Source organism: Trichosurus vulpecula, chromosome 9 (genome assembly GCF_011100635.1).
Source record: "Trichosurus vulpecula isolate mTriVul1 chromosome 9, mTriVul1.pri, whole genome shotgun sequence".
Classification (NCBI taxonomy): domain Eukaryota; kingdom Metazoa; phylum Chordata; class Mammalia; order Diprotodontia; family Phalangeridae; genus Trichosurus; species Trichosurus vulpecula.
In genome coordinates, this window is record NC_050581.1 from 3,484,641 (window position 1) to 3,502,406 (window position 17,766).

Here is a 17,766-nt window from a genome sequence, read left to right on the forward strand (position 1 = left end):
CCTGCCCATTGATCCGGCCCCCATAGTTAAGGCCAACACTTTGAGATGCCATTCGAGGGCTCAGGCTATGTCCAGTGCAGGGCTGCCCTGTCAGAAGACTGCCAGATAATTACAACTCACACTTAGGAAGTGCTCTGTGGTTTACAAAGTTCTCTCTTCCTAACAGCTTTGGTGAAAGGGCTGGGCGACTCCAGTCAGAAGAGTAAAGTGATTTACCCAAGGTCATGCAGTTAATGAGTGTGGGAGCCAGAAATCAAAGCCACATCTTCCAAATCCAAGTCCAAGGCTCTCAATACCACACACCAGGCTGACTCTTGCTCCATGATGGGTCAAGGGATTTATTCCATTCCAGAGGTACATACATCTGACAGAGGTGGCAGGATGAAAATCCCACCAAGTCATATTTGTGAAAGCAAGAGGCTGGAAGAAGAGTGAAGTTGGGCTAGTGGAGGTGAGATTGGAGGGATCATGGAGACAGGGGCCCTGGATCAGGTAACTGACCTCTGGAACAGAGCACTAAGGGCCCTGAGGCGGAAAATGGAGGAATAAGTAGGATCTCAGAAGAGTCGTGGGGGCGAGTTAAGGTGAGAAGAGCCTGTGCTAAGTAGGTCTGACAGGTTATGCTAAATAACCTGGCCCCAAGATTATTACTGTTCCTACTAACTTATGTAATGCTTTACCATTCACAAAGCAGCTTTCTCACAATAAGGTCGGGAGGTAGGTGGTATCGCTGCCCTCCTCTTCAGATGAAGGAACTGAAGCAGTTTGCCTAAGGACACAGAGCTGGGTTGGAATTGGGACTGCAACCCTGTCTGATTGTAATCCAGGGCTCCTTCAACCACACTGTGCTGTCTCTATCATGTCCAGACTGCCTATCTGGGACCAATTTAAAAAAAGGCATTTGAAATCTCCCAAGTGCGTGCTGACCTGCATTCCAGTCCCTCTGGGGGAAGTGAGGGGTAAGGTAGGGGAAAAGCACTGGTCCAAGCACAACCCTTAGACACGTCTGCAGAAAAAGGTGAAGGGTCAGATTCCTAGGAAGGAGGCCTTTACCAGTGATGTCTATGGAGAAATTGTGGTTCTTAAGACCCCAGTTTTGTTTCACCTCCAGGTTTCCTTGGTGGTTTCCAAACTAACTCCACTTCCCAGGATAGGAGTTGGTGATTCAAAGCCCCGGGGAGGAGACAGAAAGGAAGAGAGCAGAAATGATACATTTTCCAGGAATCCTTGGGGCTGGGAATTTCTGGACTGATCCGGGCCCCTCGGGGGCTACTAGATGGAGGGCCTGGCTCCGTCCTATAATGAGGCTTCCAGCAGGATCCCCAACATCCCCTTGAATATGGCAGACCGAACCCTTTCCCTGCATCTCATCAGCTTCTAATTCCAAATTTACCCCTAAATACTGTGCACGCCACCGCATCTGTAAAACGGCGGAGACAATCCCAAGCCCGTCGAACCACTGAGCGCCACTGGCCCGGGGGGACAGTCCAGTCCAAGTCTTTCATTTGAAAGACGAGTAAACCGAGGCCCAGAGAGAGGGCCTGCCCCGCTAAACAAGAATCCTGGGGAATCGGCGGCAGGGCAAGGGACGGAATGCTCAGCTCTCCTTTACCTCACCGGCAACCACAAAACATGTGGAAGCGTTTTAGGGGAAAAGTCGGCCGCCTTCCTGCACGCAGGGACCACCACCAGCAGCACCCTGCCTCCTGTCCCCGCCTGTTTCCCTCTGGCCCAAAGGGCCCCGGGCGGGCTGCAGAGACGGGCGAGGAAGCAGAGGAGGCAGCCGGGGCTGCCCGCGCCCCCCTCTCCCCCCAGGTACCGCGATCCGCGCTCGGTCTCTCCTCCCCACCGCCCTCCTTCCCCTCCGCCAATGGGGAGCCGGCCCACAGCCGCGGCTCCGCCCTCTCCCTTCTTAAGGCCTCAATCGGCCCCTGCCAGCGCCCACAGAGCCCGAGTCAGGGGGCGGGGAGACGGAAGACCCGGCTCCGGAGCCCCGGCTTCTCCGCTCCGGAGCCCCGCTCCCCGGCCCGCGGCGGGGATGGACTGAAGCGCCGCCCGGCCGGCCGCGATCCTCCGCCCCTCCGCCGAGCCCCCCGATCCTGCGCCGGTGAGTGCGAGCCCTGCAGAGGGGCCGGGGGCTGCCCGGGGCGGCCGGGGAGGGGAGGGGAGGGTCGGGTCGGGGAGCGGAGCGCAGCGCAGCGCAGCGCCAAATCCTGCTGACACAGCCCGCGGACTGGGCAGGCTCCAAGAAACTGGAGATTTAGCCAGAAACGGGGTAAATTACGCACGCGCGCGCGCGGACACGGACACGGACACAGACACAGACACAGACACAGAGACACCCCCTCTACCTGGACACTCCGAGACCTCTCGCAACAAACTTGGAGGGCTTATGCAGAACTGTATTTTTACACACTGGCCTTACCCTTAGAGAAGACACACACACACACACACACACTCACTCACTCTCTCTCTCTCTCTCTCTCCCTCTCCCTCTCCAGGCTCAATCATCGTAAAAGCCTTTCTTTCCTTCTAGACTTCCTCACTGCTTTACACACTTCTAGGCTCCTCACAGGGCACTGACCGACGCGCCGCTCCTGAGCTCCGCTCTGTCCCAAGGATGTGCATGTGTGTACTGTGTATATACTGCGCACACGTAGGCAGACAAAATAAACACCACTGCCCCGCACCCTGCCACCAACTGTTCCTGTAGGCTTCCGCCAGTTTTATGAATTAAAGCCTACTGAGATGGCCAGGAAGTGTGTCTCCCTTTACTCCCCCTGTCCAGGTTCCCTCTAGGTGTAGTGGGGGTGGCGGGTACTCCTTGGGAGTTTGGGTCAGACCGACGATCTGAGGGCAGTGCCTTTTATAATTCAGCTCTCCAGGTCTATCTCCCGAGAGTAGTCACACACATCCTCGGCCCCCAATGCTGGTCCCCATCTCAGCAGTGTGGGGCTCGGTCTGGCGATGGCCTTGGCCTTTTGGCAGCTCCGCCTCCTCCCGCGGGGCCCACCGAATGGCCTTAGAGCTTGTAAATCTGGATCGGTACTGGGGAGTGCTCCACCCCAACCTTTCCACTTCTGCGAAGGAAGAGCCTCAGGGGTCTCTGAGAAGTGTATGAATTCCAGGTTTCAGACTTAATGACCCGGTCCAGTCTCCTTATCACTTGTCCCCATCAGAGCCACCACCGAAACCCTGATAAGATCCAACTGTCTTGGCTGTTGCTGAATGGCCCCAACAGCTCCATTCCCGAAACAGGAACTATGTGCCTTTCTCTCTAATTATTAATGGTTGCAATTCTGGGAGTCACTCAGCTCTCTGCAGCACCAGGGTTTCTTGGTTCTGTGGTTTCTCTCTGTCAAGCAGTTCCAACAGAGGGAGGCATTAATATTCCTGTTGCCTTTCTTGGGGTCTTCCAAAGTTCTAGTTTTCAGTTCAGCTTGGTGACCTTAGGTGAGTCACTCCACCCTTAGGAAAGTCAATTTTCTCTTCCGTAAAAATGAGGGGGGAGTTAAAACTTTGTGATCTTTTAGATATTTCTCTGGCTTTAACATTCCCTGTTCTATGACGTACTGGCTCCTTCTTCAGGAGTGGGTGGCCAAACACAACAGCCTGTCCAAGTGTGCTTGGGGATGTGGGTGAGGAGGAAGTCCTCGGGAGAATACAGACACAAGAAGTGCTCTTCCTGGAGCACTCAGTGCCCATTGGAGGAGCACCATTACAAAAGGCAAGAAGCAATAAGAAGTGGCCTGTATTGGCCCCTACAGCTCAGGAGTGCTGAGGGCTGAATGCTATGCTAAGAGAGGAGATGTTTGGAGGGCCCAGTAGGGCTGGCTGGGGGAGGGGAGGATAAGGGATAGTAGCAGAGGTGCTGGTTGGCCAGGGACAGGGAAGCAGCCCCCATCCTCCTGCCTTGTTTATTTTCTTCTCCCTTTGTCGAGTTAGACCCTGGAGATTCTGTAAACAGAGTGTCAGAGGCAGGAAGAGGGTTCTGTTAATAAGCAGCCCGGCTGGACTCCCTCCAGAGTATTATCTGGCTTGGAGGGCCTGGGAGGGAGGGAAAGAGGGATGTGGGTGCATGTGCGTGCCAGGCTGTGAGCGTGGGGGCCTGGAATGTGTGGGGCTAGGGAGCCCAAGCACTGGCCAGACAGGGTAATTTGGAGGTGTCTGATGCCCTTGGTCCATTACCTGAATACACCCTAGTATAAAAGCTCGTGGAACTTGGAGCGGGAGCAGCAGTGGCAGAGAGGAAACCCTGACCTGGAGGGTGAGAGGGAAGAAAAGTCCTAGAATGTTTGCCATGTGGCCCCTGAAGGAGGAGGTATAGAATGGATGAGATGATTCAGTCCTGAAAGAAACCTCAGAGGTCATCTGGGCTACCTCCGTCATTTCACAGATGGAGAAACTGAGGCTCAAAGAGCCATTTCAGTGAACCGTGAAGGTGGTAGGAGGTAGAAACCCCAGCTGATGCCTGAAGCAAAATTCCTGACCTAGGGAGTAGTACCGGGAGGGCTCAGGGGTCTTTGGGCTAAGGCCATGCTGAGCTCCTGGGCTGGGAAGGACAAGTCTTGTATCAGTCCCTGTCAGAGTACCAGACAGATGCAGCAAGGCACCCGGGAGCACTGTTCAGGGTCCCTCCTCACCAAGAGCCTGGCTCTTGACCTCCATCAGAGGGAGGTGGTGTGGGGCAGTGGAAGGAGCTCTGGATCTAGAATCAAATGACATGGGTTTGAATCCCAGCTCTGCCACTGTATGACAACGGACAAGTCCCTTCACTTCCCTGGGCCTCAGTTTTCTCGTCTGTAAAATGCAGGGGCAGGGCTAGGGTAAAAGATCTCTAAGATGTCTTTGGACTCTAAATCTCAGATCTCAGGATCCAATGCTGAGAATCTCAGAGTTGGAGGGCCTTTCAGAGGCCATGTAGTCTAATCCACATCTGAGAAATATCCTGGATAACTGGTCATCCAGCCTTTGCTCGAAGACCTCTAGTGATGGGGAACTCACTACTTTACAAAGGAGTCCATTCTGTATTTTTGATAGCCTGTGATAAATCACAACCAGTCTTGCTATTACTGGTAACACGCAGCAGCTTAATTATGGCCACCATATGGTTACAGTCCTTATTCACTCTCTCATCTCCGGGTTCTTGGCTGTGTCTACAATTAGGCTCCTCGAAGAAGTTTACCAGCCCCCAGGAATGGCCGAGGAGCAGGGATCTAGGAGGCCTTGGAATTATTTTACTCTAGGAGGGGATGGGTGAGGCCCTGGGGAGGTCATGCCTCTTTCCTTGAGCCCAACAGCCAAGGGAAGATGAGCTTCCAGGAACCAGGAGGGAAATAGTACCCCCATGTTGCGAAGACAAGAGAGCAATGAGGATGCCTGGGAGAGAGGCTCTCTATCATGTCTTTCCTGGGCACTGAGACTTGCCTGGAGAATGGGAAGGAAAGGTAGTTTTATTCCCTTAGTCTTTCTCTGACCAGTCAGTTCTTGGACTAGCCTCTACCTGGGGCCCCCAGTGTAAGTGTGCCATCCATGCCCACCCGAGCTTAAGCTCTGCTGGGCTGCTCTCAGGAACCCCTCACCCTGCACCCAGGAGCATAGCTCCTGCCTCTTACAGCTGGGGAGCCAGAGGGGTGGTGCTGCCAAGAAAACCCGCTCCCCTCATCACATAGGAATTCGAATGAGTTTCTGGAGAAAGGGGGCGGCTGTGTTTGTGTGCGTGTGTCTGGAGGAGGGAGCGTGGCCTAGTAGTGGGTGTGCTTCGGCGCGTGGGCCTGTGTCTGGGGTGCACGTGACTGTTCAAGAGTGCATCCGTGGGGGGAGGCTTAAGGAAAAGGCAGAGGGAGGAGCTCCAAAGCTCAGCCCTCCTTTTTATCAGCTTCCACATTCCTGAGACAGCCGGATTGCTTTTCCTCTAAGCAGGCCTGGCCAGCGAGTTTTCCTCATTCCAGGCACCTGGGGTGGGTGAGAGGTCCTGTGGCAGCTCCTCTGGCTGCAGGAAGCTCAGTCTGAGACGGAGAACTCTGGAGAGGGGGCTGGAGAGAATCAACACTGGGTGCTGGCCCAGGTGGTGGTGGGGACGTCCTGGCAGACCGTTCCCAAGGGAATGCAATAAGCCAGAAGCATTCCTTTGAGGCTGCCTTAGAGATTTAATTAAATAGAAGGGGCTAGTTCCTGAGGAGAGAGGGGATAGACAGGGGGGCAGCTACTGACCTCCTCCTCTGTAAATAAATTCTGTTCTGATATAGGAGCAGAATGGGACATGTTTGCTGCTTGAAAAAAGGAGGGGCTCAAGCTGGGGGTCAGAAAGGAGAGACTCAGTTCAGAGGAAGGGCTGGTTCTAAGGCAGGGATCTGGTGCTGTTTCCCTCTGTGGACTTGGTGGCTTCCTTTATGTCTCCCGGCTCCTAAGACATGAAATGAGCTGTAGGGCCAGGGAGACCACAGTGTGTGTATGTGGTGGTCAGGAGGAAGGGGAACAATACGACTTAACCACCCGAAGGCCCCAAAGAATCCCAAACCCCAGACAGAGACTTTGATGATAATTGTGAGACTAGAGGCCTGCCCATGGGGGAGTTGTAGCCGTCTGGGTCCCTGGCATACCCACCATTTATGCCCCTCCACCCACCAATCCCAGGGCTACTTGGGGCCTAAGATTCAGAGAGAGGTGTCTTTTTTAACCACCTTCTGGCTCAAGTGCATGTCCGCCCTTCATGAGTCAGGTCTGCTGTGGTGCCAACTCAGGGTTAATTGCAGGTCTTGGACTGGCTAGGCTAGAGGGGGAGCAGACGCACCCCCAGCCTCACCCTCCCAAAGGTGCTTAACTACTGGGTTGGGGCTGGGGAATGTTAGTGACTCCCCGTCACCTCTCACTGGAGTTGATTAAGGGGGAGGGCACACAGGAAAAGCTGGGGACGATAAAGAATGTCGTTCTTCCGCCAGGAACGAGGCCAGCCTCAGACGGTGCATTCCAAAACCCAATAAAAAGGCTACTGGAAATATCTGTTGCTTTGTGGCCTCTTCACCTCAGCCCTCGCCCATCTGTGTGGATAACAGAGCTCGCCCAGACCCTGTAAAATCTCTAAGGGATACCTGCAGTCGCCTCCCCAAACAGAGGGATCAAGATGTGAGGACTCAGGCCATCAGCCAGCCTAGGGCATCCTGCCCTCAGGTGCCCTCCTGAGGATAATGATTAGCCCTAGTCACTCAACTCCCCTACCCCGGGCCAACAGGTTTGGTGGCTGTCAAGTCACTAAACACCTTGGTATGCACTTCTGGGCAAGGCTGGTGTCTCTGCCCTATGTGGCAGGACAAACTGGAGGTGGGGTGGCAATGACAACACAGGCCACCGGTATTTCTCCCCCAACCACTTAACCTGCTCCTTAGGAGAGGTCAGAGTGCCCTCTGAGATTGAGGGGGATGGTGTCTGGTAGCAGGATGACCGCTTCTCTTTAGTTCAGTCTGCCTGTGGACCTCCACAGAAGCTATCGTTCCAGCCTTCAGGCAGTTTTCGAGATCCCAAGGGATGGTACTCACAAATCTGGACATCAGTCTAGGTGGGGTACAAGCAGCTGCTCTGGAGAGAGTCAAAGCCACCTACATTTTCCCTTGGCCTTGGGGTCAAAGAGAGCCCAGCAACTCACGATTTTAATTGCTAAGCCAGTCTTGGAGACCCTGGGACACTGTAGCTCTTCAGGAATAGCAGCTAGGACTCTAGTTCTCTCTGTCTTCTCGTTCCTACCCACACTGGATAGAGGTGACCCATCACTGGGCTGGAAAGAGGTGTGGTGCTGTCTCAGCCCAGGATGGAGACACATCAGCAAAACCCAAGCCTGGGTGTCCTGGCTCCCTGCCTGTGCCCTGAGGTAGAGAGGGAGGGGTCTAGAAATTCAATGGGGACAAAGCCCCCTGGTGACCTTGGCCTAGGGTGTTTGTACCAGCCAAGCTGAACAGGGCAAGTAGTCACCACTGTGAGCCAGTCCACAGAAACAGGAGATGGGGTGGAAATTGTTCAGTTGAAGGTCCTGGGAGAGGAGAGCCTGTGAGATACCTTTTATCAGGCAGCCTCTCAAATAGGCTTATTTCTCCAGAAGGAATGGTGTTTTCTTGGACAGAATTCTGGGGGTTAACACAATTGGCCCCCTAATTCCTACATCCTTGGTCCCATCTTTCTCTTCTTTTAAGCCATGTTCTCTATCTTCCTTAACCCCTGCCAAGGAGAAGAGGCAAGGGAAGAAGGGGCTGCAGCACAGGGGGTCTTTGTGTATGGAGTACAAAGGGTGTGTGTGTGTGACAGGGGAAATTGAGGAAGGACAGGGTGTATGCAAAACAGGAAGAGTGTGAATTACAGGGACTGATGTTGCTCACAGGGGTGTGTGGTTAAGGGAGGAGGTGTGTGTGTGTGGGGTGAGCTAGAGGACAGGGATGTGAGCGCCAGAGTCCTTGGGCCTGTGTCTGGCACAGGGGTGAGTGTGTATAAGCTGGGGCTGGGGTGTACTGAAGGTTCCCAAGAAAAGAGATGAGGCATTTCCTTGGTGTTATTCATCCCCTCCCATGGGCCCTGAGGTCATGGGTTGGAATGGCCTGTCCAAAGGACAGCTCAACCCCCGCTCCACCCCCTCATCAGCCCCCCATCTTGAATCATCTCTTGGAGGGCCTCCCCTCTCACTCGCACTCCACCTCATGTCAGAGACGGGATCCACCCAGCATGGGGGTCACCCAGAGCAACTGATGCCTTGGGCCATATCCCCTGAGCCGGTTGGCTCCAGACAGCCCTGTGGAAGTGAGCAGAATGAAGCTCTTGACACCCCAGGGCTATCTGTCCAGGGTTTGAAGGCCTGGGTACTCGTGGAGATTCGGGGGTGGGGGGAGAGGGTGCAGCACCTCCCCCAATTCTGACCATGGTCCTAGCATGGTGCTGTGAACACTCAACCTACTCTACCACTCTCTGTACCCTCAGAACTCAGTGCCCTGGCTCCTTCTGGATTCCCGAATCCAGGCTGGGCTTCTGGGAGCTGGGTTTTCATGAGAAGACAAACCTGGCTCTTTAAGGCGAGACTGGGGGGATGGGGAGAAGAGCAGAGGTAAAAATCAGGCTAAATCAGGACTTGGTTGGGTCCCCACAGCAACCATCTCCAAAGCCTCGGCCTTCCCCATCCCCTCCCCCTCTTTCTAGGAGAGAGCCAGAGTCTGTCATTCCCCCCAACTCCCCCTAAACTGGCCCCAGGTTAGAGTATCTAATATCAAAGCACCAGACTCCTAGGTTCTGTCTGAGCAGCTATGAACGCAGCCAGGGGCAAACGGATTGCTTATAGCCTAAGTGTGTGTGTGCTCGCGCGCACGCGCGCCAAGTGTGCACACACAGAATACTATACGCTGGACCCACACAAAGAACAGTAACACCACAGATCTATACAACACTTTTAAATGTCCACTGCAAAACTGCAAAGAGCCCTTCTCATTTGGCCTGCAGGATACTCAAGGCAGGGATTAATACTGGCATCTGATGGAGAAGGAAACTGGGCCGGGGAGTCCTGAATTACCCTGACCAAGTAAACATGGTGTCAGAGGCAGGATTCGAACCCAGGCCTCCTAGGGCCTTCACACTTCTCTCTGCTCCCCGTGACCTAGCCATACAGATGAGTCGTCTGCCTCTCTACTACCTGTTTGCTCTCACAAATGTCAGGAGGACCAAGGAGGGATCCCTGAGCTCTGGCAGCAGGCTTGGCAGTGTGAGGTAGAAGAGTTAATGTCTTAGCGAGGTATTCTGGTATGCTGCAAAGATGCCAGAGACTTGAGTTCAAGCCCTAATGCTCCCAAATTCCTGGCTGTGTCAGTTTTAACCAATGCAGCCTGAATCTCAGTTCCTTTGCCCACAAAATGGGGAAAAGAATCTCCCCGTTTCAAGCACCAAATGAATTTTGTATGTAAAGAACCCTTTATTCTGTGAAGACCTATATAACTGTCAGCAGCAGGTCAGCATGACTGGAGTCTCCAGGTGGGGCCTGCAGAGGCAGGGAATTAACCCCAGCTGCTCCTCCCAAGGTGGGCCCCCGGGGGACCCAGCAGGGACTCCAGCCCATTGCGACTGTTCTGCCCCTCCTTTGCAGCTGGGGCCAGGCATGGTTTCACATGGCTTTCAACTACAGTCTCGCACACTCTGACCTCGTCATCGGGGCTAGCCATCTTCCTCTTTTTGTCCCGCTCTAGAACTCTGGTGGAGTGGCTTTGGAGTCAGAAGACGAGGCCTCTACGTTACCAAAACTGTCTGAGAAAGTGGGGCGGGTGATATTTGCCTTATCTACTTTAGAGACTAAAGACAAAGTATGAAAAGTGCATTGTATACTACTATTACCCTTGGGGCTGATGGGAGAGCTCCAACCAAAGAAAAGAAAACAGCCTCTTGGGAAAGAACCGACTGCCATTTTTCCTTTCTGCTCAGGATATTCCTTGGCTCCGTCCCTTGCCCCCACCACCTCCAGCCACACATTCCAAAGCTTATTACCTGTCAGCCAGATGCCCACTCTGGACAAATCCCCGGCTCCCCCTTTAATTATTTTGCTTATTAAAGGAGCTAAAAGACAGATGAACTGAACTAAATCATCGACTCCTGAGTTTTCCTGTTGAGAGGCCCTAACTCAGTCCAGACAAAGGCACTTCCTACCCCACCCTCTACCTCTGCAGACCAGGTGTAGGCCACTAAGATCAGATCGAGAGTTGAGACCTGAGCAGTAAAGAAGGGAACATTTGACAAGACCCAAAGAATGGGTGTTTCCTTCCTAAACGCTGGTTGTGATGCTGTTAGGACACATGGAACTCCAACCCAGGGATCCAAGAACGGCAGGAGATAGGCGGTTGAGGGTGGGGGGCCTGGATGGCTGACATCTGGAGCCCAAGCCACACCCAGGCATCTTCTGACTCAGTGGAGGGAATTGGGGGCAAGGGGAGGAGTAAGGGACTAGAGACAAGTCCAGGAAGGAGGAGAGAAAGAAGAGATGGGGGGGGGGCGCCGCAGGGTAGATCATCAGACCCAATTAACTGCCAAGAGACTGGAAGGGGGCAAGAAGCCAAAATCAAGTATAGCCCAGCCCTGAGGCACATGGCATCCAGTCACAGAATATTTGATTTGGAAATGACTTTAAAAAATTATGTAATCCTGTTTATGGATGAGGAATCTGTGATCCACAGGGAAGTGACTTTTCCAAGACACATCAGAGCTGAACCTAGACTACAACTCAGGTCTTTTGATTTTCAGGCTAGGGGACACTGCCATGTCATGCTGCTGGTGCCCAGGGCATTTGCTTTAGGCGAGTAAAGACTGGCAGGCAAGGCTGGGGGGTGAGGGTGAAGCAGTAAAAGCCCCCCAGCAGGTGAAGTGACCCATCATATCCCTAGGCCTGAAGTGGGAGGAGGGCCAGGAGGGAAAGCTGTGCCAGTGTCCTAGGCGGAAGTCCCTCCAGGCTTGACAGGAAGGCCACTACTCAGCTCTAATGCCTTTGCCCCAAGCCTGGCCCTAAGTGCTCGAGGCAGAGGCATTAGCTCCAGGGACTAAGCTCTTGCTGGTAAGGACAAGAAGGCTGATTTACTTTACTGGTCACTCAAAGGGCAGAACAGCTGATGGGACCAGAGGCTACCAAGCAGGGGCCAGTCTCCCTGACATCTCTGTTGACAAAGGATAAAAGTGAGGGAAGAGATGGTGTGGTCCTGGCTGTGTTGTCTCTTTCTCCCCATAGCAGGTCAAACCTGTTAATTCTTTCCAGTCCATTCTACTCTCTCCTCAAAGCCCCCATCAACCTGGAAAGAAGCCATGATGGTAAGGGGAGGTTGGATGGCACCTTGGCAGTGAAGGCTTGAAGTCACTCTTGACTCTAGCCTCGTGATGGAACTCACAGGGTGAAGCTCTGTGGGCAACACTTTACAGACTTAAAGACCATAGAGGCTATGCCACGTCCTGGGTCAGAGAATCAGAGCTGGAGGCTGGGCCATGGAGTCCTAGCTGCCTAGTTAGTCTTCTCATAAAGTCTCTGCTTTTAGGAGCAGAGAAGCATGTGGAGCAAGACCCACAGAAGAGTCGAGATAGCACAGAGACGGGCAGTGGTGGAGAGGGGCTAATGGCTGACAAAAGCATCCATGCAGTTTAAGTAGGCATCTCTAAGGTCACTGCTTGGGCGTGGGGTGACCTGGGACAAGGAAGTAGATCTGATGAGTTTTTTCTTTTCATAGACTCGGGCAATCGGACCCGTCCAAGCACAGGTATAGATAAATTGACCACATTTCAGAGAGGCCAAAATAAAGATGCTGCCTGGTTCCTAAACCACCAATGTGCTCCAGCTCCCTGTTTACCATCCATCTGTGCAGTCTCCTATGTTATTCTGGACCCAGAACACAAAGTCAGAATCTGGGGCTATTTCACCAGACCCTCTGATGGGGGAAGGTCTAAGGCTTTGGGAGAAGGGGGGTGTTCAGAGCTCAGAGTGGGAGTGAACCACCCAGCCAGCGGAGGCAAGGATTTCCCTTTTGCCAAGTGCTCAATCTACTGTCCCTGGCACACCCAAAGACAACACCAGCCTCAGCCCTCGCATTTATGTAACGATTTTGGAAGGAGGAGAAAAAGCGTGGCTGCTGACCCTGGGCCTCTCATAAAGCTACATCCTCTGTTCAGGCTGCCTAGGGGGCCACAACTCAGGTGTTCTTATAGGCCCAGAGAAAAGGGAGTGTTTGGCCCCTGGCTTGGCTCTGTGGATCCCATAGCACTGGAGCTGCAGGAGAAGGGCACATAACTCGGACCACCTACTTCTGGTGTTTCTCAATGAGATATCGTGTTGGGCTTCGGAGGAGATGTGACCTGTACTGGGTCAGGGAAGAAGGATCCTAAAGTGCTGGCCCTTGGCTGAACAGATGCTACTTAATGTTTACTGTGTACAAGGGCAAAAATGGAACAGTCTCTGCCTTTGAGAACCTTATGGTCTACTGTGGGGATGCTCCAGATATACAGATAAATAAATGCAATGTAATCTGAGTCTAAATGCAGGGGAACTCTTAGATAAGGTACTATATTCTGAATTTGAGAAAACAGAGTGAGACAGCCAGGAGTTTGTGGGGGATACACAGGAGAGGCCACAAGGTGTTCAGGTGGTCCCACGATATCAGTGCCTTCGAGAGCCAGAGCCCCAGAGCTGACAAGAAGGATGGGGTCTTTCCCAGGAGATTCTATACCAGGTCTGCTTCCAATTCTACACTCAGAACCTCTGAGATGAAGCGGGAGACATGGAGGGGTGGAGGAAGGGCGGGAACAGAAGGGACATTCGGAAAGCTAGTCTCCTTTGGCTAGGGCTCTCTTCCTGTCATCATTCCTTGAATAGCAATGTGGTCACCCCCAAGTATGGAAAAACTTGGATATAAAGTGTAGGAAGGGGGAAAAGAAATCAGCTCTCCATCTCCCAACCCCACCCCCTATAAACTAGCTTGGGGTCTAGGTGAAAGGCCTGGCAGTCACATCCTGGTGGCAGGTTGCTGACTTAACAAGTGGAAAAACACTGATCCCAATAGTTTCCATGTGAAGTCTTTCCAGCTGCGGTCTTTCCTCGTGCTCTTGGGGAAGGAGGAGAGCAAAGGAGAAAAGTAAATGGGATAGGCAGCTGCTGCTCTTCAGATTCTTTCCTGACCAGCACCTCGGGCTTCCCCTTGTCTCCCGAGTTCAGTCGGCTATTCACAGTGGCAACTGTGTGCATTGATTCAGATGAGGTAACCCCAACATCATGAGGGGCTCTCCTCAGAGAAAGAGGTCTTCTCTCTCTGCTGGAGTTTCACCATAAAAGAGGACAAGGAAGTCTGTCTGTGGAATGTCTCTTTTTGGGCTGAGAATTTAAACTTACAGAGCGTGAGTATGAGTGTATATGTCTGTGATTTGGAAGCAAAGAGAGGTCCAACTAGGTGTTCCTGAAAGGTATGCTGGGAGCCATTTGCCTTCTTAGCTACTTCCACAGGACCTAAGCCCCAGGGAACCAGCCTTCTAAGTTAAGGGAAGATTTAGGTCAGAGAACAGGAAAAAGTGAGGACCGGCCAGAACCATCCATTGGCTGATGGTGGCTGCAGGGTGTCTGTTATTGGCAATTTCTGAGGGCAGGATTGATCCTCGCTTGCCTAGGATGGAGTAGGGTGGGTGAAGCTTGCTCTAAAGGAGGGGCATCATCTCACCAGTTCTTGTTCTGTCTCTCACCCCAGGGCCAAACCATGACTGCCAGGTTAAGGAAGATCCTGCTGCTACTGCTGCTACTGCTTCTTTGCCAAGGGCCACAGGTGCAAGGATGCCCCTTAGGCTGCCAATGCAACCAGCCACAGACTGTCTTCTGCATTGCCCGGAAGGGCACCACGGTCCCTAGTGATGTGCCCCCAGACACAGCTGACCTGTATGTCTTTGAGAATGGTATCACCACACTAGACTCGGGAAGCTTTGTGGGCCTCCCAGCCCTGCAGCTCCTTGACTTGTCACAGAACCAGATCGCTACCCTCCAGGGGGGAGTCTTTCAGCCACTGGCCAACCTCAGCAACTTGGACCTGTCTTCCAATCAGCTGCAGGAGATCACTAACGAGACCTTCCGGGGCCTTCGCCTGCTTGAGCGCCTCTACCTGTCCCACAACCGCATCCATCATATCCAGGCAGATGCCTTCGACACTCTGGAGAGCCTCCTAGAATTGAAGCTGGAAGACAATCGGCTCCAGGTGCTGCCCCCATTGCACCTGCCTCGCCTGCTCTTGCTGGACCTCAGCCACAACCGTATCCCAGCCCTGGAAGCGGGCACCTTTGCAATGAGCAACATAGAATCGTTAAAGTTGGCCGGGCTGGGGCTGAGCCGGCTGGACGAAGAGCTGTTCCTGGGTCTGCGGAACTTACATGAGCTTGACATCTCTGAGAACCAGCTGGAGGGGGCTCCTGCTGTGCTTCGGGGGCTCCGAGGTCTCACCCGCCTCAATCTTGCAGGGAATACTCGCATCACCCAACTGCTACCTGATGACCTAGAAGGTTTGGCAAACCTGCAGGTGTTGGACCTCAGCAACCTGAGCCTGCAGGGCCTCCCTCGGGACTTCTTCAGCCGGTTCCCCCGTCTCCGAGAGGTCACGGCTGCCCGGAATCCCTTCAACTGTGTATGCCAGCTGAGCTGGTTTGGGCAGTGGGCCAGAGAAAGCCGGGTGATGATATGGAGCTCTGATGAGACAAGGTGCCACTTCCCCCCCAAGAATGCGGGGAAGCTTCTCCAGCATCTTGACTATGCGGACTTTGGCTGCCCTGCTACCACAACCACTGCCACTACTGCCCGGCCCTCCACCCCCTGGCCAACCCTCCCCCTCACCAGCCAAGCCCCAGCAGAGCCCAGCACCCAGGCTCCCACCGTGGCTCCGTCCAGTGGAGACGGCCCCAGCCTGCTCTCTGTCACAGCCCCGACCGGCAGCACTGGTCCCCAGCTGAAGGACTGCCCTGCACACACCTGTCTCAATGGTGGCACCTGCCGGCTCAATGCCTGGCATCACCTTGAGTGCTTATGCCCTGAGGGCTTCTCAGGTCTGTATTGTGAGGTGAAGACCAAGCAGCCCACCCTGCCACCGCCACCACCCACTAGATTGTCAACTCGGGTGTCCCAGCTTAGTATCGAGCAGGTGAGCGCAACCTCCTTGAGGGTAAAGCTCAAGAATTACACCCAGAGCAAGGCCCAGCTCAAGGGTATTCGCTTGACCTACCGAAACCTCTCCGGCCCTGACAAAAGGCCAGTGACCCTGAGCCTTCCTGCCACACTATCCGATTATACGGTCACACAGCTTCGGCCCAATGCTACCTATTCCATCTGTATCGGGCCCCTGGGTGGGGCTCGGGGACCTGATAGTGAGGAAGCCTGCGGAGAGGCCCGAACTTCCCCGTCTGTTCGCTATAACCATGCCCCTGTCACACAGACCAAGGAAGGCAACCTGCCACTCATGATTGTGCCTGCACTGGCGGCCCTGCTCCTCGGGGTGCTGGCTGTGGCAGGAGCAATGTACTGCTTACGTCGAAGGAATGCCCAGGACAAAGGGCGAGGCCAGCTGGGTGCTGAGACGGGGCCTATGGAACTGGGGGGGGTGAAGGCCCCATTGGAGGATGCAAGCCCCAAGCTGCCAGAGTGCGTTGGGGTGCCGTCAGCTGGCTCTGAGTGCGAAGTACCACTCATGCACTATGCTGCTGGCAGTAACAACAGAGGCCCTGTTCCCAAGCCCTCCTACTTTTGAATCCTGACTGGGTCAAGGGAGCCACCAGGTTCCAACAGCCTTCTCTGGCAGCCTTGCTGAACCACCCAGAGTTTTGTTTCATTATCCCCAACCATGAAGGTTTTAAGGTCAGTGTGGCAGGCAGCTGTAGGTAGTGAGAAGGGCCCAGGGCTGGGAGTTAGGAGCTCCTGGATGTTAGTCCTGGCTCTGCCACTAATCATGTGACTCTCTCTGGGCCTCAGTTCCCTCACCTGTAAAATGAGGGGGTTGGACTTGATCGTCTTTAAGATCACCTCCAACTCTTCGGATTGTCTGATCCCAGCTCCGCACCCCCTGCCCCATCCATCCCCTGCAAGGTGCAATCTCCTGGAGCCACACATACTGCCTTGCCCTCCTCTGTACTCCCTCCCTCTCACATCTGGAAGCCTCCTGGGGTGGGGAGGGCCCGTGGGTGGCCCCTGTGTGCTGGTAACACAGGCGTGAGCTTCTCTGGGGCAGCTCCTGCCAACTCCCTTCCCCTTGAGAGGTCTTAAGGGGAGGGGAGGGTACAAAAAATGAAGGAAACCTTTCGGGAGGTGAGCAGGGTCCAGGCGGGGAAGACGCCCCTCAAGGGTGCTGATTCTCCAGCCTCAGCCTCAAGGAAGCAAAAGAACAAAAGAAACTGGAAAGAAGACTAAGACTTTTTTTTTGGAAAAATATTTATATCATATTCTTTCCCATTTCTTCTGGGAAAGCACTTTTCGAACCCAGAGGCAAGGACTTTGGTTTTTGTAAGACAGAGATGACACGAAAGCCTTTTGTAATAAAAATAAATAAATGAAATAAAATCAGACATCAGTCCATGGAGTCGGCTCCATGTTGTATGGGGGTAAATTGTGGGGGGTGGGGGTGGCTTTTTGCTTCCTGGGTGACCAGTGCTAATTTCTGGCTTCTCAGGATGGTGGGTGGGACTGTGGAGTCAGGAGTCATGGGTCCAAATTCCAGTTCTGATAATTGAGTATTTTAGGAAATAAATAACTTTAGGAAAATCACTTTCCCTCTCTGGGCCTCAGTTTACTCATTAGTAAAATAGGGAGATTGGACTATATGACGTCTAAGGCCCCTTTTAGCTTCACGTCCCATGGTTCAAAAAGTCAAGGCACACAGGACTCCTGGGCTTTGTATCCTGTCTTTGGCTTCTTTCAGGGAGACTGAGGAGAGGGGTCTAGGATCAGGGTAAACCTAGGAAGCTGTTCTCTGGGTCAGGAGCTGAGAGACTGATGGGAAAGCAGGCTAGGGCAGGTTCTAAAGCTCAAGCAGGATCCGGAGGGGATGGATGATAATGCTGAATAGGACCAGCAGCCACTGGTGGCTTCTCTTTCCAGGCCCCTTAATCTAAAGAGAACAGCTCTGCTTTCATCCCTGCTGTATGCCGGGCACCTCGCTGTGAACTCCCCAAATATTATCTCATCTGACCCTCACAACAACCCCGGGAGGTAGGTGCTCTTATGATCCCCACTTTTACAGTTGAGGAAACTGAGGGGTGAACTGT

The 17,766-nt window shown here is 53.5% G+C and overlaps 2 protein-coding genes across 2 annotated transcripts in view; one reads left to right on the forward strand and one right to left on the reverse strand.

Moving 5' to 3' along the window:
• LOC118831522 (coronin-7-like) overlaps positions 1-17,766 on the reverse strand; it is a 105,750-nt gene that overhangs the window by 31,456 nt on the left and 56,528 nt on the right. The gene's annotated exons all lie outside the window — the stretch shown is intronic.
• Positions 1,940-17,075, forward strand: VASN (vasorin). Its single transcript, XM_036738892.1, has 2 exons — positions 1,940-2,107; positions 14,223-17,075. Exon 2 carries the CDS (start codon positions 14,232-14,234, stop codon positions 16,254-16,256), a length of 2,025 nt encoding a protein of 674 aa, XP_036594787.1. The 5' UTR covers positions 1,940-2,107; positions 14,223-14,231; the 3' UTR covers positions 16,257-17,075.